This window comes from Labrus bergylta, chromosome 15, assembly GCF_963930695.1.
Source record: "Labrus bergylta chromosome 15, fLabBer1.1, whole genome shotgun sequence".
NCBI lineage: Eukaryota > Metazoa > Chordata > Actinopteri > Labriformes > Labridae > Labrus > Labrus bergylta.
Window position 1 is genome coordinate 19,737,871 of NC_089209.1, and position 21,422 is coordinate 19,759,292.

Here is a 21,422-nt window from a genome sequence, read left to right on the forward strand (position 1 = left end):
TTAAGTCTGCATGATTTGAGCTTCAAAAACTAATTATAGCTCTCATAATGCTTCCAAGCCCTTCTACATTGATTATAAGTCTGAAATGTTGTGAAAGTGTAGTCATTATACAGATGAACTGTGTGAAACCACTCAGAAGAAATACAACATGGGGATTTTTGTCTAGAAGTAACGGTCTTCACAGCTAGTGTGAAATTATATATTTAGAAAGACTAACTGACGCTTTAAACATGTGTGATCTTGCCTCACACAAATACACCGTACAGTATCTGGATTATTTGACGTTATTGCTTCAAGCTAATTTGCTCATGTTGTATTTTTAGCTTTATGATTGTGGGAAGTTTCTCCTCATTCCGTAAGGTTTGGAAGCTGAGGCCAAACTAAATCATCGCAGGCAATCCAGTGATAGTAGAAAAAATATTACCCACGATATTAAAATATATATCGTTATATATTTTATTGAATTGAAATCACTGCAAAGCAAAATCTTGAAAGTGACTTCTAAAAGTAATGACAAACTAAAAGTGAGACTGGGTAGGGACTGTTAGTCAAGTTTTTATTTACAAACGAAAGAGCAAGTAAAGAAAAAAAAATAGTCGAATAGTATAAGGAAAGGGGACAAAAAAATAAAATGGAAAATGCTTTCAGATCAAACATTATGTATATGTAAGAGACCAACCGATTAATCGGGCAGCCGACAATTTCTTCCGATATTAGCATATCATGGGACTATTGCATCAGCTGATTTTCTTGCATATATGCGCAGATATTACTAGATTTATTCACCAGTTTAATAGCGTTTCATTGTATTACACTAGCAGGTTTCTTTCACCAGCAGAGGGCGCTATACGTATACGTATATGTGTGTGTATATATATATATATATATATATATATATATATATATACACGCACACACACACACACACACACACACACACACAAGTTAAGAAGATATTGGTATTACAAGCAGGTTTAAATGGAGCTTAATGCATTTAAACAAATGTGTGCCATAACTGATTTAACATCCCTTGATTGATGATCTAAATAGTGATGTCTGTTAATGATTAGCAACAGCAATTCTTTGACTTCCTGCTTTAATTCTTGCAATTACCAGCACAAGTCATGACGGAAATAAGTTAGTTAAGCTTTTCTTTAGACAGTGTTTTGTACCTTATTGTTAAGTGTTGCATATTTCATCCATCTCAAAAACTACATGAGCAGCTTTTTAAAAAAAATGACACTTCGGCGAGGTGATCGTTCTATTTTATCTCCCTCAATCCAATAAGAAAATACAACAAATTATTTAGTTAATGAAACGGGCTGCAATAAATGCTATAAGGACATTCAAATATTGATTATACGTCTTAACATGTTGTAACCAAATGGAAAACTGGATTGCCTTGCTTTATTTATCCCCCTAGCGAGAAAACTCAAGCAAGTAGTTGTTGTCCGCTCTTCTTGTAGATGTTCTGTTGGTGAAATCACTGATGCCATGAAGAAAGTGTTTGGTGAACACAAAGCCAGTACCCGGATGGTCAGTGGTGCTTACCGCAGCGAGTTTGGGGAGCATGAAGAGATCGCTTTAACCCACAACAGGTAGAAAATAAACCTAATTGTCACCTTGCATTTTATTATTTACACTGATTACTGGTTGGGTTCCATTGGTTTTCCTTTTATTTAATCTCAGAGTTACAGAATTTAAGAATAATGAGGGCAGGAACCCTCGACTGCTGGTGGCAAAGATGGGACAGGATGGTCATGACAGGGGTGCCAAAGTCATCGCCACAGGGTTTGCTGACCTGGGCTTCGATGTGGATATCGGCCCACTGTTTCAGGTAAGTGGTACAGGGTGGAGTGGAGATACACAGTGTCAGCCAAGTTTGTTTTTTTTTGACACAAAGGACGAAACAGGGAGGACAATTTTATAGGCATATAGAGAGTCAATTGCCAGAGCAATGGACAACCCAAGAACTTGAGAGATCTGTCTTTAGAACACTCAGAATGAAAGCAAAAGAAGAGTAACATTACAAGTAAACACACAAATACATAGCCTAATGACACAAGTGTACCCACATACACACGCACGCACACTCTCAATGCATAGGGATTATACCCCTGGGCACATTCTAAAAGATAGTGAGACACAGATGTAATAATCACCAGTCCATTCGGATGTACTGTACACACGATTATGAGGCAAAAGTACCACCATGAGCCTTCACAGCAATGAAGTGCGGGGCCGTTTTCTTTTTCTTTTTTTAACTGCAAGGCACAGTATTTGTGTCACAATTACATACAGTATGATAGCAAGTGTTTAGCTAAGCCGCTGTGGTTTGTAGCCCAGCACTCACACAAGAAATGACATTTTTACTGAGAGGTGAAATACTCTGGATTCTCGCCGACCTTCAAACAAACCTGTGAATGTCAGCTTATATGGGAAACACATGCAGTACTTGTTATTACACTGAGGACAATAAACACGTCTTTAGCTATACTTTCTGGTGACAGTATTGAACTGCACACATTTAGCAGATTGGCTCATCATAAATTTGCAAACCTCAACCCTAAATACTGTATTGTTCATTTCTTCTTCTATGTTTCTACATGTTTCTTCTCGGTAACCAGACTCCCCTGGAGGTTGCCCAGCAGGCAGTGGATGCAGATGTGCACTGTGTCGGTGTCAGCACGCTCGCCGCAGGACACAAGACCCTGGTCCCTGAGCTCATCAAGGAACTACGGAAGCTCAACAGACCAGACATCCTGGTCATCTGCGGCGGTGTCATCCCACCACAGGTAATCTTTTACTTTTACTTATTAGCACAAAAAACTGTGTTAATTTCATGTTTGTGTTACATACACACAAAGATAGTACATCAGTATATCAGGACCGCCTTAAGGCTTATCTTCATTGTTAACACAAATGTTCACTTTGACACAAGAACAGACTCATTAGATATTGTTGGTCAGGGTCAATGTCAACATTATGTCTAATATATGTTTTCACCACATCTAGATATTTTAAACCCTAACTATGACACCATTTTGCACAAATTCAACTTGACTTGAGAGGTCAAATGGCAACAAGGCTTTTTAATGTCTGGGAAAAAAAAAAGGTTAGCCATTATTTCCTTCACAATTCCTGTGAACACAATATCTCAGGAATGCCTGGAGGGGATACTGTACATTAGACATTGAAGCACATAGAAAACTGGACCTTTTAGGCCCAATGATGAACTGGCACATATTTTAAGGAGCCAAAGGTTAAAGTTATCATGACCAGATGTCAGTGAAAACAATAACTCAGCATCACTTGGAGGGAAATATATACCAGCTGATTTATACATTTTTCCATGCGAGTGGACAACATCACATCACAATCGAGAAGTGTTCAGTCTCTCCTCTACTCCAGGCTTGCCTGTTTGTTCGGATGTCGCCAGAAGGGTCTCTTGACGGTCTATACTCTGTGGTGTGACATGTGTTTTAGGTGTTTCTTTCAAATATTTTGGTTAATAATAAAAACCTGTCCCCTGGCTAACACCAACATGTGTGAAACACTGGTGGACATAAACTGTAATGAAGATATTTGGCCGAGGCATAAACCGGCAGGCGGCATTGTGTCTGTGCTCTCTTGAATTTAAAGTCAAAGCAGTGGTGACTGTGTGCAGAATGTCCACACAGACACTTTGTCATCCAGCGTGTGGTCTGCTCCTTCCACTTAACTTTCACAGCAGGTGCTGGCACAGTTGCAGCCGTGCATTATTTAACTCTACTGGGCAGAGATACTGCTATAAAGCTAGGTGTAATGTATGTAAATCGCATCAGCATTCTGTTTATGTTAGAATTTTTTTCTTTCAATTAATGGAGCACACAGGACGACTTTAACTTCTCATGAGACTGTGGACAATGGACTGTATGTTAATCAAAAGGAGTAAAGCTCATGTTTGTGTGCATCAGACTGAGCATTATCATACTGCCACTTACATTGACACAGGCTACTGGCTTTGTTAAGTTACCCTCACTAGGGAGGCAGTGGGTAATGAATAGCACAATGCTTAATACTCTGTGGGTCTACAGACAGAAATAAATTACCATACAGCTCTTCCAGGCAAGCTTAGGCTTTTACATCTGCAGCATGACTGCTGGTGCCGCGGAGTCATGAAAGCCCCATACACGAATGTAGCTTAACATAAAAAGCACTTGCATACATACATATAATCCTGCTGTCATATGGACAGTGAACCAATCTTATGATGGGGATTCACCTTTTAAATAATAAGCATAACCAACCACAACATTTGCAATTTGCAATCAGGTCTCTTTACAGGACATGGGTCATATTCCTGTCCTGTGTCTGCAACACACACTTCATCTCTGTCCTGCTGGGCATACTCCAGGTTGAATTAGCATTTGCATAATTAACAGCACATCATGTAGGAGCTGTGCCCATCCTTCTGTCTTTAGGGGGGCTGAGGCCTCATAATTGAAGATGATCATAACTGGGTGTCGTATCTTTGTGCAGGATTATGAGTTTTTGTACCAGAGCGGTGTGTGTGCCATCTTCGGCCCAGGAACCAGGATCCCACAAGCTGCAGTGGAGGTTATTGAGAATATCGAGAAGAGCCTGGAAAGCATCCGACAGGCCATGTGAAAATACAGAAACCATTCTGTTTATTCAGGCTGAATCACAAGTACCTGCAAGTGGGAGCTCAAATGGATCTGTTTTGATTTGTTGCGTTAGATTGTAAACATTATAAAATGTCATTCCCCAAAGTGAGAACACAGCATGTGTGTTAGTCACAGTCAATAAAAACCTTTACAAGTGTCATTAGGTTTGAACATTACTCTACATTCTTTTTAATGTCAAATTTCAGTACAGAACGTTTGTTTCCTCAGTTTGACATTTTCATTCCTGTAACTTCGCCAATAAAATTTTTTTTCAGTTACGTTTATTCACAATAAATGCTTGAAAATTAGGAGACACATCTTTATCAGTTAAATAAGAGGTAATTTTATTAATTACTTTGAAATGTTCTTTGTTTTTTGGCCAAGTTAAAATTGGAGATGTTGCAGTGTTTTTACTAATCCTCTGTTAATATCTGATATTTTCCAGAATAATAGTGTGAATGTGGCTCTCATCAGTACCCACCATTAACAAAACAACACAGCACTAGAGACCTGCTTGGAGTGTAATACTTTAGTAGAGTAGTTAGTGTTTGATTGGAGTTATGTAGCAGGTTGTGATGAGCGGCTGTGTAAGAGATCCAAATGCAGAAATCTTGAGTGAAACAACTCACCTATGAACTCCTTCACCCTGTCACTTGAATGGTTCTACTATCTTGAACGTGGCCTTCTGTTGCCTTGAACTCTTGCCTGGATTCATGTTTAATAAGAGAGCTTCTGTTAGAAGAAACCACACAACAGTGATTCTTATATGTGAAATGGTGGGTAAAGTATTTTTCTACTTGTAATGCTGATCAGATTTATTGCTCTTTGGTTTAAATAAAGTATGTGAACTTTGAAAAGGTGGCTTGCAACTCTTTTTTTCAGAGATGTTAAAACACTTAGAATAATTGTTTTGGATTTGTTTTACAGTAAGTGTTTAACTTTACTGTATACAGCAACACAACTACACCACACCCAACAAGCCAAATAATTAAAGATCTGAAACAAAAAAGACATTCTGTTGATTAAATGCTAAATTAATTTCCAAACGCAAAAAGCTGACTCAATATCAAAACATTTTCTTATAACACAAGTCCTGTGTTTTATTTGAGAGGAACAAAAAGTCAGTCGTAGCACAAAAACTTTTAAATAAAATAATGGTTGATTCCAATTGATGGCTTCCCAAAAACGGTGTTACTTTTTCTGGTTCAGCTCTACCTGAATATAAATGATGATTTATAAAATAGATTTCATATTATATTTCGGTTATTTCTGTTCATTGTGAAGCTCCTTTGGCTCGGTGGCAAAGGAGGTCAGTTCTGGACTGGTAGTAGCCTACAGTGTACTCTTTAAGGGTGAATGAGTCTTCTATACTTTTTCAGACTGTACAGTAGAATCAATGCAAATTAAAAGAAGTTCTCTCAGAGGTTTTCAGCTGTTTCAGAACAATTTTTTAATTTGTGATTTTTACATAAAAAAGGTTTCATAAAAAGATATTGAACCTTTAATGGTGCAGCAGTAGCTCAGTCTATAGGGACTTGGGTTGGGAATCGGAGTCGCCAGTTCAAGTCCCGGCACGGACCAAGTCCAGAAATTGGTCTGGTAGCTGGAGAGGTGCCAGTCCACTTCCTGAGCACTGCCGAGGTACCCTTGAGCAAGGCACCTAACTCCCCCCCCACCACCACCAGCTCAGGAGCGCCCACTGTGGGCAGCCCCCTCACTCTGACACCTCTCCATTAGTGCATGTCCATAGGATCCTGTTTGTGCATGTGTGTGTATTTCGGCCTATGTGTGTGTTGACTGTTAACTAGACAGAGTGTAAAAACGAATTTCCCCTCGCGGGATCAGTAAAGTATAAATTATTATTATTACATTATAATAATAAATTATTATTATTATTATAATGTCTGCATACTGGGAATAAGACCCCCCAAAAAAGCCATAACTTTGGTACAGGGTAGTCCCCTGTGTACAGAGAAGTGTTTCAGATGTGTCTGTTGACTGAATGTTCAGTAAAAACAGTGAATCATTTTAATAGTTTAGTCTCACAACAGATGGATGTGATCGTATTGCGATCAGAGTTTTGAATGTTTGACTGCTATAGAAAAAGGTGACATCAATAGGTGTTTTTGGACCGAACAGTTCTGGGGACTTTTTGGGGAGGAACTATCCACTACAGAGTTCCCTGAGAAATACACATCATGGGAACTTTTTATACTGTGTCTGCATTCGCACAGCCATGGTACCTACTCTGAAGCAGGAGCCAAAAAGGTTCCTCTTAACAGGGTTCTAGGAACTGAAATAGTTCATAGTGTTGTTTATATATGTACAGCAATGTTTAACAGACAGAGGTGTTGTACAGACGTATGGCCAGGGGGACAAAAGAGTTCTTAAGTCTGTCTGTGGAACAGGATTGTGACAGCAGTCTGCCACTGAACACACTGCTCTGCCTGCTGAAGGTGCTGTGCAGAGGGTGGTGGGTGTTGTCCATGATGGAGAGCATTCTGTTCAGGGTCCTTCTCTCTGCCACCGTCATTAGAGAGTCCAGCTCTGTGCCCACCACAGAGCCAGCCTTCCTCACCAGTCTTTCCAGCCGTGCTGCATCCCTCTTCTTGCTGCTTCCTCCCCAGCACACCACAGAATAGAAGAGGACACTGGCCACCACAGACTGGTAAAACATCTGCAGCAGCTTTTTACAGATGTTGAAGGATCCCCGCCTTCTCAGGAAGTACAGACGGCTCTGTCCCTTCCTGCAGATAGTGTCCATGTTTGATGACCAGTCCAGCCTGTTGTCCAACTGCAGCCCCAGGTACCCGTGGGTCCTGACCACCTCCACGTCGACTGTGACCAACTGTGAGAGGTTACTACATTCAATTCAGATCCAGACTCTTACTCTTTTGTCCTGCAGCACTTCTGGTTATGAAAGTTGTTATTTTTAGCTAGACATGGGGAAATTAAGGCTGCAGGATTGTAACATCTGATATTCAGTCCAACACTTAATGAGTTAAAAAAGATCTTGAAATTTCTTGAAGGAAAGAAAAATGTTGTTTTTTTTTGTTTTTTTAAAGGGGGCCATGATAAGAGCTGAATTCTCTAAAAGCTAAGAAAAGGTGTGTCAATGCTGCCTTTATAACCTCCTTTGAGGTTAGGGTACACTGGATCATCCTTTACGAAAGGAAATCAGATAATGCCGTCCCACAATTCCTTACGGCCGCAACATTTAAAGCAGCGCATGCATCTGTCGGTTCACCAACACTAACAATGACCGAACTGGGAATCAACTATTTCATGACATTACACATGCACAGCCTGTATAAGTCACAGCAACTTCAAACATGCCATAGTGTTTACTGATTTGTGTGGTGGTTCTTAAGATAGTATGCAAAGCCATTTAATCAGATTATAATCACCATAGCAAAGAGCACTCTGTCTTATAAGAGACATTTTTAGCCAGATGATATGCAACATATTTCATTCACTTAAGAATGCTTTGTGCAATTGTACATACTGCACATATATGCCACAACACGCACACACGCAGATATACTGTATAATTAATTTATTAAATCTTAATGTTTATGTAACTGTTTATTTTTATGCTTTGGCAACATTGTTGTCAAGACTTTCACGTCAATAAAGCCCCTTTGAATTGGATTGAGAAAGAGAGAGAGAAAGAGACAAAGAGAGAGAGAGAGAGAGAGCGAGGGAGAGCAGCTGAAGCTTTGAGTTTCTGAAGGTCAACATGTCGTTTTCATGTTGTCCACATCCTTCTCACATGGGAGGGTTTAAAATAGTGTATTATCATTCCCCACTCTCTCTCCCTGAATTCCGACTCTATGCACTGTCCTATCTCTCCATTAAAGGCACAAAAAGCCCCAAAAAATAAATCTTTAAAATAGTGTATTAGATTTTATTCTACATTTATCATTTGTAGCTTAAGTGTTCATACTGCATACTAAAGATTATGGCAACTTTAGTATGTTTAATGTATGCAAATGTACATGACTGGAATTAAGGACCTGTTTAACAGACATGTCAGGCTGTTGCTCTAAGCCAATGGGTCCCAACCCGGGGTCAAGAATGCCGGAGATCTCAGGCAGTGAGATCTCAGTGGAAAATGGTGGTGGTATTTTAAGAACCTGATGTTAGAATCTTTTATGTGTTCGTTCTTCAATAATGTTCATTGTTATATGTTTAATGTGAATGAAGTTGATTATTCTCTTTTATGGCTGCAGCACGGATGAAGAGCCGAAGACAAATTCCTTCAAAAAGAGATATTCTCAAATAAAATAAAATCATGTTGAAAAATTACTGGGAAATCCAACTGTAAGGAGGGATCGGGGTCAAATAAAAAAAGGTTGGGAACAACTGCTCTAAGTGATGGTGGTTATTGCGATCATACCTGTATGAGATGTGTATTCATTGAACACTACTCCGTTGTAATCAGTCAGTGTTTATTCCAAAACATTACCAATCCATTGTGCACACAAAAATGCTTAAGGTTCATAGCGTTACATTCACAAATAGAAGAAAAAGTCAACACTGTTACAGTAATAACAAACTGGAATGAAAAATAACAGCACATCACAGATCAAGCTTTGTGAAAAGGAACGTTTTTAAAATAAAACTGGTTTTCAGTCAAATACATGAAAATAAATCCCTGAGTACAGCAGGACAATCACACTTCTCTGTTAAGCTAAAGTGTGTAAAGTGACATTAACTGATTATCATTATGATGTGGAGGATTTACAAATGAGCTTCTATTTTTATATCTCTAATTGTTCACTGTTGCAAATGAAGGACAGCGCTTTATTTTGTCATATATATATATTATATTTATTTTTATTATTAACAAATCCAAAATAAAGTCCAACAATGCAGTTAACTTGCTCTTACGTTGTATCTTCTGTGCCAAAGGACTACACTATTCTCCTCATTTGCAGAGTTTGTACGGTTGTATTTAAACTGTAGACAGTTAGACTTTCATTGTGAGCTTTGATACGACTTCAATTCAGCGTTGACTTAAAACTGTCAAGGCCCGTGGTAAATTACTAACTGCTAATGAGGACTGTGCGATTTACGTTACTGGAACGTTATTTGAGCTTGATGTCAGGCTGTTTTGTCAACTGCTGTTTCAAATAAAGGAACTGTCTACCTCAACTTAACTGACGTTATTAATCTATAAAGAAAAAAAAAGATTTCTGGAAAGAGCTCTATTAGCTTTCTTGTCCTGCAGGTTTTATCCTATTCTTATATCTATTTATTATGAGGCTACCCCTAGCTACAAGCTAGCATCTAAACTTAGCTGGCAGCTAGCTAGTAAATGGGGAAACTAGCAAGCCAACTAATTTCCTACAACGTATCCCTGGATGTGTTGTTACCCTAACCAGAGTGAACCTGAACATGAATTGATGTTTTTGATAAACAATTCAGATGTATCAAGCATGAGCTTTGAACGATTACAAAAAAACACTGAGCATGAACAGTAAGTGAGTGTTCCAACAGACAAGCATCTACCACAGACTGAACCTTACATTTTAAAGTAAACAACCCCTCTTTCTCTGTGCTTAAAATAAGGTTTACGACATATTATGCTGTACAACCATTGGTGAATGTCTTCAAATACATGATTGAAGTTATTCCTGTGTGGCTATACCACTTGTTGTTTTCGCTTTATTCATATCTTGCTGTTACTCATCTGTAAGCAGGAAAGTGAAGAACAGATTTAACCCTTATCTTAAACTTAGCTGGCGGAACTTTCACAGCATTTAACATATGTGCAAACATGCCGTCTTATGATTCACAGTGCCACACACAAAGGAAGCTGTTGATACCTTGCTTGTTTTGTGATAACGGTACTATCTATCCTGATAGTGTACAGCACAACAGTCTTTGTTAAAAAGTAAAATCTTTACTCTCAAGCAATAAAAAAAAGTCCTTAAAACGAGAGTCACTGGCTTGTTCTCTATGATGACTGCAACTTTGTTGTGACTTCTGTGTTGTGCTTCATGTCCATGCTAACCATATAGATGTTGTTTTCATTGATGCTGTTTGAGACGCGGCATGTGTTGGATCCCAGGCAATGCCAGCGCAACTTCCTCACCTCTCTTTTGAAGTGCTGGCTGAACAGGTAATAGATCAGAGGATTGTACACAGTGGAGCTCTTTGCAAACATGCACGGCAGGAGACGGACTTCAGGGGGAATGGTGCTGCTGTCACGGAAAATAGACCACATGCTCACCATGCCATAGGGTGCCCAGCATCCTATGAAGCCTACGCTGACCAGCACAGCAATCTGCAAAATATAAGAGGAAAGTGAGGAAAAGAGTCGCACAGGATCCCTGAGGAAAAATATCACACAGGATCCCTGAGATTCTCGACAAGTTTCATTGTTAAATTACCTTCACTGACTTATCAGTATGGGTCAAGGTAGACTACAGAGTTGTGTAAATCACATTATAAAATCCAATTACATATCTAATTCAGATCAGTAAACGTTGAAATCCTGATGGATTGAATGTTCCTAAAGAGTATTTCTACTGATATGTATACTGGTTAGTTTATAGTTAATAGCTTTTCAGTTATCAAGGAGCTGAAGAAAAACTGCGGTGTAGCTTACACTGACAAATTTCCCCAAGGGGACAATAAAGTTTATCGAATTGTATTGCTGCTTTAAAAATGGTACAGTAATGAACACTTTATTTAAAAACACTTCATCACATACTGACTAGTTTAAAACATGTGGCTAATAGAAAAAAAAACATTTAAATAAAAGGATTCAAATTAAAAAAAAGATTGCAACCTGTTAAAATAAAACAGAATAGTTGGCTTAGATCAGGCCTGGCCAACCTGCGGCTCCTGAGCCGCCTGCGGCTCTTTGCCCGTTTTTTGCAACGTTATTCCCATCCATTCTGTTTGTGTTAAAAATTGTCCGTGCCCGTCAGTATGAGAGCATGACAGCAGGTCTAATTTTGATGTAGCCTGAGAGCCAATCACAAAAATGCCTGTGAACCAATCAGCTTTGAGGGGGGGGGGAGGGCCTAATTGTTGAGTAAACAATTTGTGTGAAACAAGCCAACAGCAACATGAAAATATGAAGATGAACACAGGATGTTGTTAACAGAGTGGGAGAGTTTATATTTCTTCGCTCAATGTAATGGCAAGCCATTCTGCCTTATATGCCAGGCGTCATTAGCGCATTTCAAGGCTTCAGATCTTCAGCGTCATTTCTGTGTCTGTGTGAGGGTGTGTGTGTGTGTGTCTGGGTGTGTGTCTGTGTGTGAGTGTGTGTGTGTGTGTGTGTCTGTGTGTGAGGGTGTGTGTGTCTGTGTGAGGGTGTGTGTGTCTGTGTGTGTCTGTGTCTGTGTGAGGGTGTGTGTGTATCTGTCTGTGTGAGGGTGTGTGTGTGTGTCTGTGTGAGGGTGTGTGTGTATCTCTGTCTGTGTGAGGGTGTGTGTATCTCTGTCTGTGTGAGGGTGTGTCTGAGTGTCAAGGCTATTGTTTTTTTTTTTTATTTTAAAGAGAGAGAAATAAAGAAGAACATGGAGGAGGAGGACGAGAGTGAGGCAAAGAGCAAAAGAGAGGGGAAGGGACAGGGGGATGTTCATGTGTGCCTGTGTGTATGATGTGGCTCTTTGCAATAAGACAGTAAAAAATGTGGCTCTTAGTCTCTGACTGGTTGGTTTAAGTGATATATATCATATGTATATCTCAAAAGTTAGGATAACTACATTTTTGTTGTAAGCAAAGGGCTGGTTATAGCTGGGACTATAGATTAAGGTAAGGGATCAACTTCTTGAAATAGCTTGCCAAATCAGTCATTACATGGTTACAGAGCTGTAAGACAATTTTTTTTTTTTAACATCACAATTAATCGCTGAGTTCAATAGTTAATCGTTATTAATAGCCCTTTTTATTGCATATTTGAAATTCCATTATTTTGAATTTAAGAACAGTTTTTGTTGGGCTTTTATTTTGAATGTTTGTACAGTCTTGATAGTCTTTAATAAAAAACCTGAATTGATTTTCGAAATAAAATAATGATCTTCCGGTAGATTGAAGGTTTTTCATTTAACTACATAAAAAGGAACTCATTGTGGATCAAAAACTGAATAAAAACAGCCAAAGAGAACGATGAAAAATTGAAATGTTTGACGTCACAAGATTGATATTAATTTTTGGCAATTAAGCAGTTAGGGATTTTTTTTAAAGTGAAATAAGCCATTCAAAGACGCAGCAGGGATCTTTCTTTTCCATCACTGTGACTACAGAAAGATGTTATGAAGGCTTTCAGAAAATAGCATCACCATTAATTCAGGACCTTAATTAATTGCAAGTATCGCCTTAATGCTGACATAAAAAGTATCTTGGTAATGAATAACTGGTTAAATGGATAAATGCAAACAAATTGACACATTTGCCTAAATGAATAGATATATGGGGACATATCCAATGTAATTCAATGTCAGCTAAAGGTAGTGGATAAACTAATTGGATAATAACTGAAGGTTATGCTAACTGGTCATAAAGCAGAAGGTGATAGATAAACTTATGGAGAGAATAAGCAGAAAGTAATGGATACACTTTTAATATCTAATGTAATGGATACAAATGTTTTTGATAAGCTAATGGTGATGGAAACTTTTTATATAATAAGAGGTAATATGTATGCTAACAGTACTAGTAAGCTAAATATATTGATAAATGGTAATATAACTAAAGTAATGGATATATGGTTAAATGAAGGTAAGAGATTAAAGTGTCTAATTGTTGACATTCTCAGCGCCAGTACCCTACAAAATGCATTTTTGATTTAATTAACAATTATCAGGTGGATACTATTACCTGCATACCAAAATGAACTGAGTGAATTACACAAAAATATCAGCACACTGTCAGTACAATGAAATTCAATCAACCTTAAGTGAAAATGTTTAGAAAGACTTAAACCTATAATAAAGTGCCAGAACCTACGAAGAAAGAATCACTTACTACTAACAGCCTCTGATGAAGCTTGACGATATTGGGGATTCGTTTGCTGTTGTTGATTGACTTTTTGTCCATGTAAAAGAGGTTGATGGTGATGCCGAAGTAGCAGCCGAAGATGATGAAAGAAGGGGTGACGAGGTTCAAGGTGAACATGGAGATGACAAAAGAGAAGCCCTCTGTTTTCATTTGTCCCCAGGCGAGAGAGCAGGACAGGCCGAAGGGTTCCGGGCCGTACCGTCCCCAGCCCAGAATAGGGAACATGGCCCAGATAAGAGCGTACAGCCAGATCCACATGCACAGTATCTTCACCGTCTTCATGCTGATTTTCTCTCCTGCAGGAAGAAGGGGAGAGATTTGTTTTGTAATGTTCCTTTAGTTGTTTAAGCATACTTTATGTAACTGGCAGGTTGTGTTTACTTCAGACACTTGTGTGGAACAGATTACAATTGATGCATATATATGCATAATAAGCACATCAGTTGTTAAGAGTGGGACTGTGCATTTATTATAATACAGTCAAATTGCTGATGTAAAACCAGATTAAAAGGTTTTTACCTTATTACTATAAAGGGATTTTCTTTTTGCATATTGATGGCACTTTCTGGTTTCAAAATACTAAATACAATCTGCACCACTAAATATTCCTTGACTCATAACAGACTTCTAAAGTTGAGTTTAGATTTTATTTTTGTAGAAGGGATACACATGCTTAGCCCACTTAGAAGGCTGGATGCATCCAGACACGAAGAAGCAACAGGACTCTAGACTGATTCACAAATACTGGTAATTCAAATCAAAACCTTACAAAGGATGCTTATTTATTCAATGTATGCCCTTGCATTCAACGTGCTGAGATGTCACGATTGAGTCAGCTGTTGCATTAAGTTTGTTCCAATGTTCATCAATCTTTTTCCCAGTAGGAGGATGGTAATGGGGGATTATGGATTTAGGGCATTTGACCTGTGACCCTGTTCTCTTTGCATTACTGTTCCAATAATTAAACTGGAATGTTTCAAGTTAGGGTGTGGAAGGGTAATTCTGGGATAAATGTATAATCTGAATAAGCAATATATATGCATGCAAAAATATTGCTAATACATATCTGCATTAACCTACATTATTGAATTATGTAAAAACAGGATGAGCAAATAACATTAGAAAACTTACATAATCCATTCTTTCTAACGGAAAGAGTATTAGGGATGTATTCAGCATGCAGGAAAAAAATAATGACGTAGGAGGAAGTTACGAATAAAGTAGCTCAAAAGGATGAAAGTCACACCAACGTAATATAGGGCTCTGAGGGGCAGATAAGACATTAAAGAGGACCCCCCTCCATGTAATATACATATCCACTCACATTTGACCTACAATAAACTTTGATGTCGGTAATATCTCATCTAAATGTTGTACAGCCTACAGGCAGAACTGTCTCATAAGTGAACCTCATCCTTGAAGACAGTTTTATGCTCAGGTTATTTTTATTCTTGCATGTTTACTGTATACCAAGTGTGCATAAGCATTTTGTTTATTTACATTATGTAATCCAGCCTATCTAACAGGCTTTGTATGTTATTCAAACTAGGTATACATTAATCTGTGCAGGCATGCTCGATGTAGGCACACATTCTGTATATATTATATTATATTTAGTCATACATCTTGTAGAATGTTTAACCACAGACTCTTGCCCCCAAGCCTTTGTTGTTTTATGTGGTTACACTGTTTGCAAACAGTACGGAAATGATCAACTTTTAGACCATGAACCATACTGAAAATGTTTCTACCGTTCTACAGTTTATTTAGCAGACGCTTTTATCCAAAGCTACATACAATTTGTCACTGTGGGCCTTTTCTGTTTATATATGTTTATATATCTGTTCAGCTTGGCTGCATCCACCTTAAACCAATTCTGGGTAAGCCTAGTCAATAGTCTAATCCTGTCCAGCTTCAACCTCCTTCACCCACACGCCACATCCTGAAACCTCCAGTCCTCGGACAATGGCCTACTCTCCATCCCCCACACCAGACTCCGCACCTATGGAAACAGGGTCTTCAGAGTCAGAGCCCCCAGCCTCTGGAATACCCTCCTCTCAGACATCCGTAATGTCCCATCTTTGGACTTATTCAAATGACTTCTCAAACACCATCTGTTCTCCACAGCCATACAGCCTCCCTTAACTCTGCCTCTCCATCGTTCTCCCATCTTTTTCTTCCTGTGTCAGTTTTGTTTGGTTATTTGTGTGTTCCTTTCACCATGTAAAGCGTCCTTGGGTCCCTTGAAAAGCGCTATATAAATGTATTATTATTATTATTATTGTTATTATTATTATATCCATCCTACACTGAAAAACCAGTCTGTTTCTCTCAGGCAAAGAGCTTCCATTGGGCTGTCACTGGTTCAAAACGCTATCAGAACGCAAAGTTAAGGAGATAATCCATTCCACTATATGGCTGTAACTGGGGCATTTGAATGGAGAGGAATGATTTTGCATTTTGTGAAAAACGATTTTACACTTTGTCAACAAAAGTCAGTGAGACAATTGCTCTAATATCTGACCATTTAATATAATGTGATAGACTGCAGCAGTTACTGTATAAACCACGATAAAGCCAATGTTAGGTCGCCCATTGGTTTGCCTTTATGGAGCCTCTTATTTTGACCATGGTGGTTTGTCTGGAGCCAGAAGTGAACAGCAGACGGCAATGGAAATCTGCAGTTGGTTGGAAAACACCAAGTTATACGTTATACGCTATAATGTTTGTGTTCATGGCTTTTTTTGAACTTCTGAATGAGCTAGTTATGTATTTCCCTTAGAAATACGGTGGTTAACTTTGGTGTTAGCTGACAGGAGATATCTATTTATTACACTAAAGTTGCTAAAAGACACAGTGTCAGGTTAAAAACACAGACAATATAAGCATACAGATAGGCTATCATCTGATGAAGTAAATGTATACTGTATGGATTTTATGTTGAACATTGCATAGAAGCCCCAGCACAAAGTAGTTTAATTACTTTCCCTCTTTGAAGTGCAGCTTGAGAAGACCTTTGAGTGGGTTTAGTTAATCTTCTTAACAGTTTGTACTTACTGATCAGTTTTAACCCCAGGCTGAATCAAGTTTTAGCTCTAGTTAGTGTAGGTTCCATGACTTCTGCTGGAATCATCCCTTTGACACAGGAAAAGTCTGCCCTTGTTATGATTTTACTTGCAGGTTTTAAAAGTTGCTGCATAAAATTTGCATTGCAGTTATGTTTTCCAAAAGTTAAATCTTAAAATACCAGGCATAATTTCTTTCAGTTTTTTCAGAACTATACTCACTGGGAGATGTCAGGTTGAGGGACACAACAAACCGCACTATGGCCAAGATGGTCAGGTTCATGATGCTGGCAACACCAAAGAAGAACCCGACCAGGCCATAATATAAACAGGTAGTGTCTCCCCCGAGCCATCGGTGGCTCCAGGCAGACGCCACAGCTAGAGGGTACATGGTGACAGCTGCTCCCAGATCTGTTACCGCCAGATTCACACTCAGCAGCTCTGGCGGTTTCATCCTGGATGATTTTTTGATTGCCATGATGATGACCAGCAGGTTTCCAATAATGGAGAGAACGGCTGAGGCACAGGGGGTGGAGAGACAGAGAGAAGACAAGAAGGAAAAGTTAATAATGAATTTTCATGTTCATGCTAATGACAAACTAGAATAGAATAGACAAACTAAAAAGCTACATTTAGGTTAAAGATCACAAATTATGCAAAATACACTTTGCCATGTTTTTATTACACTAATTTGTGTCCCTATCTACAAACCTATTGGTTATGCATACATGCGTCTGTATGCATAATGAGAATAAAATCCACAGGACTGAGGGGTCTTTATTTTTTTTGACAACTTCATTATGTTGAGCTATAAGGCTACACAGTTCCATGTTACATTAGGCTAAAAGGTTGTGTATGCTACAGGGGGCAAAGACAGACCTCCTTCACACTGACTCATTTGTTTTTCTTCTGATGTGGATTTCCTTGTTGTCGATATGTTTGATGATGAAGAAATTCGCCGTTGACACTGACTTGCTTTCAAAGAGTATAATTTTATTTAAGCAAGATATATTATATTATATTATAATTATCTCTGTCCTAGTTACATCAGACACTTCACTTCACTTTGGATGATGTGGCTTTCGAGAATGGGGCGCTCATAGAGATAAATGTATGAAGATTAAAGAGTTGCAGCTCTGTCGTCGTGAAATCAACATTTAATATAAGATGAAGAAAACACCAAACCAATTATGAGAAAAGTCCATCCTCTCTGTGTTTTGCCTGCTCCACTTTACAGAAAATGTGCGCAGGCTGTTTGGAGATTTTCCCTTCATGACATCACAAAGGGCAGTAACCCCTCCCCCCGGAGGGTGACACTCCCACAGCTAGGCATTTGTTCTGCCATCTGAGTCAGCCTTTTCACCAGAAACAACAGGGCATGGTGCAAGAAAGCCCAATCCACCCAAGCCCTTATAGAGGGGGGTGGTCGCAAACAGCTCATTTGCATTTAAAGCTACAGACACAGAAACAGCCTGTTACAAGCAGGGCTGACATATATAGGATGAGAGTGGATTTTTACAAAGAAACTTGTTCTGGGGAGCGCTGAGAATTATTTAAACTCACTGCAAAGGAGAATAATATGTGACCTTTAAGCTTATATCGATGATGTTTTGATTGCAACCCTCAATGTGTTTTTGTGTTAAATTACAGCACTGATTACATCAACCATGCACTTCATCAATTACATCACTGTTTGATAAATCATCAAACATAGTCAAAACATAGTAAGGAGTTAATTTTTTTAGAAGGTAATGAAGGTGTCCTTAAAAATTAAACCCCCATTAATAACATCATTTATACAACTATATGCAGAAATTACACAAAACTGCCTTAAGAAATGTATATCCAGGAACTGTTCGGCAGTTGTTTCTCTGAGAAATAAATTCTACAGTTTGTCTTGACTTCATAAAAAAGGTTTTATATAATAATAAGAACAACGAATTTATCATAATTAAATCTGCTGAAAAATTAAGAAAATGGATGTTTCTGATATGTTACATAATGCTTTTTGTATTTTTTTCATTCATACATGTAACCAATGCAGGGGTCTTGAGAATAATAGGAAATATCTCTGTCATTCCACTCAATCCACCTCTACTTTATTTACAGTAAATACAGTTAATGTGACATATCACTGTCTCTATTCCTTGCATGACTGTGACTCCAGAAGCTTGTTGTTTGTGTTCTGAAGTATTTATATGAAAAAGGTCACATGAAGGAAAGGAAAAGTGAGTAAACAAGGGCAGTGCATACATTAAAATTCACTTTGAGTGGTTAGCCCATTGAGATGAAACATCTCATTTCTGAGGGGAAGCGGGGGGTAAAATTAATTACATCTGAATGAAGAGCATTTGAAGCACTTTCTCACATTGAGAGCGCTCACAAATGACACATAATATGGAGCTTTTGTTACCATAAAAAAAGACCAAGTTGATTCAAGCAGCAGAAAGAGTTATTAGACATTTGAATATTTAACCTCTAATCTCTTCAAATAATATTTGGTTAATGTTAAAATATAAAACATAAAAACTTCCATCACTGTCTTAACGACATTATTTCTCCCTTGCAGGATGGACTGCTGACATTCCAGGGAGAGTCAAGCGTCATACTGTTTGATAATATGGCTTAGGCTAAGAGTAGGAAGAGGACGTTGGGGAGAGCTTGACAAAACAGTAGGCTTCTAATCACAACACAGAGCTGACTATGTCAATGCACTATGTGGGTTTCACAACAGTGCAGTTGCACTCAGAGACCTTCGGAGGATGCAAAAGCGCAAGAAACCAAAAGCCTACATAATCTTGCTTTAAGGCACAGGAGCAAGCTGCTATAATGTTAGACTTTGGAGTGATTTTTTCTTTTTTTTAATAATGTAAAAATATTAGTTTCATCCCCTCCTCAAAAAACAGATTTTTTTGTAGAGTTTTATTTTGCTTTTAAAAGAACAAATTCTAAGATTAAATCTTAATTGATCATTTCATAAAACTGATATGTAATGGTTATATGATGTCACCATAACCATCACAATTATGTAGACATCTTTCCCTATTTCAGTAACTACTTATAAAACCCAGAATGGAAAGGAAATCGGATATGTAATAAATAAAACACCCTGGATGGCAGCAGTGGGTTTTATCCCTATAGCTGGATGCAATTATAGCTGTGTGAGATGAGAGCTTCACTGTGGAAGGGGGATGTGAGCAGCAATCATAGTGCCACACATTATTAAGGCTTGCTATATTAAAGAAGTAAATGGGAGACAAACACACACATGCATTATGGTTTCAATATGTCATAACATGGAACATGCGTCTGTATGCATAATGAGAATAAAATCCACAGGACTGAGGGGTCTTTATTTTTCCATGTATTTGACAACTTCATTATGTTGAGCTATAAGGCTACACAGTTCCATGTTACATTAGGCTAAAAGGTTGTGTATGCTACAGGGGGCAAAGACAGACCTCCTTCACACTGACTCATTTGTTTTTCTTCACTTTGGATGATGTGGCTTTTGAGAATGGGGCGCTCATAGAGATAAATGTATGAAGATTAAAGAGTTGCAGCTCTGTCGCCGTGAAATCAACATTTAATATAAGATGAAGAAAACACTTGAAAAGCTGGACTTCATAGACTTCTATTAGTTTCCCTTTATCATTATGCACAAACCAGTAGTTTATGTTTATCCATCGGTATATTTTCAAAAGTAAAAATCTTAATCCAATAGACACCAATGGTGGGTGTAAAAATGGATTACGCAAAAGTTTAATATAGTGGTTTTGATTTCTCGTCTCCAAATCCTTGGTAAGACATACTTTCAGTTTAATTGTGTTTTTCACTCACACATAACTGAGTCAAGCTGATATGAAAAAGCCCCTAAACGAATAGATTATAATATCATGAACTGGGTTTTTAACTCACCTACAATCAGCAGATAACAGCCTGCGCCGATGTCCAGCGCTGGTGATAAAGTGGAAGTGTACATATCCATTTGGTATTGTGGTCAAAGGCAGAATAAAAAGTGTTTTTTTAAGGAAAAAAGAGACAAAGTAACCCTTCTTCAGGAGATAGAGAAAGGTTAAAAGCTTCCTCTGTAGTTGCGCTCCGTTGTCAGATCCATCTGTCCTCAAGTAGGGAGGAAAGGCGCAAGAGGTCCTCAGAGCTCATCGCAGCGCGCCGATGTCTTTGATTCAGCTGAAGAACTGAGTCGCCAGGGAGATCGTGTTAAAGGGCAGGGCTATACAGGCGAAAGGGACGCAGAAGAGGAAGAAACAGAAGAGAAACACCTTAAACTGTGAGCATATTACTGTCTAAATTACCAGTAGGTCCTCTATGGGTTCCTATTTGAAAACCAACTGCTGTGATCTTAAATCCCAGTGCGATGAAGGGTAAGGTTGTGCTTAAGACAAGGCAATGAAGTAATACCTTTGGCAGATTTTGCGGACTCTTTTTTGAGTGTATGCTCATTATACCCTCCATTATTAAAGTTTTGTTTTATGTGACCTTTTTTCTTCTTTTCAAAGTTTGAATTTCCGGACTGTTTTCAAATGGAAATATTCTTTTTACTTTGTTATAAGGACAGGTCTTCTTTTCAGAATGTAGGGAGTTTTTTTTCTTTTCATATATAGACATCATTTATAGCCAAAATCTAGCATTTGTGACATGATAAAAT

At 38.3% G+C, this 21,422-nt stretch overlaps 2 protein-coding genes across 2 annotated transcripts in view; one reads left to right on the forward strand and one right to left on the reverse strand.

Moving 5' to 3' along the window:
• The window catches only part of mmut (methylmalonyl CoA mutase), a 30,833-nt gene extending 25,309 nt beyond the window's left edge, over positions 1–5,524 (forward strand). Inside the window, exons 10-13 of the mRNA XM_020641619.2 lie at positions 1,467–1,598; positions 1,690–1,837; positions 2,628–2,795; positions 4,522–5,524. Coding sequence (XP_020497275.2) covers positions 1,467–1,598; positions 1,690–1,837; positions 2,628–2,795; positions 4,522–4,650 — 577 coding nt within the window. The 3' untranslated portion in view covers positions 4,651–5,524. The remainder of the gene's footprint in view (positions 1–1,466; positions 1,599–1,689; positions 1,838–2,627; positions 2,796–4,521) is intronic.
• Positions 5,525–9,083: 3,559 nt separating this feature from the next.
• On the reverse strand, positions 9,084–20,933 carry opn8b (opsin 8, group member b). The gene is made up of 4 exons (XM_065963820.1): positions 20,672–20,933; positions 16,976–17,269; positions 13,656–13,984; positions 9,084–10,959 (listed from the first exon to the last, which is right to left on the reverse strand). Exons 1-4 carry the CDS (start codon positions 20,739–20,741, stop codon positions 10,630–10,632), a joined length of 1,023 nt encoding a protein of 340 aa, XP_065819892.1. The 5' UTR covers positions 20,742–20,933; the 3' UTR covers positions 9,084–10,629.
• Between the last annotated feature and the right edge of the window lie 489 nt (positions 20,934–21,422).

Bases quoted from the DNA above. Each gene is read 5' to 3' on its own strand.
- opn8b (XM_065963820.1), bottom strand. From the start codon at position 20,741: ATGGATATGTACACTTCCACTTTATCACCAGCGCTGGACATCGGCGCA. The intron at 17,270-20,671 runs GTGAGTTAAAAA...CCTGTGCCTCAG, and splicing joins CTGTTATCTGCTGATTGTAG to CCGTTCTCTCCATTATTGGA. The intron at 10,960-13,655 runs GTAAGTGATTCT...TATATTTTGCAG, and splicing joins TTCATCAGAGGCTGTTAGTA to ATTGCTGTGCTGGTCAGCGT.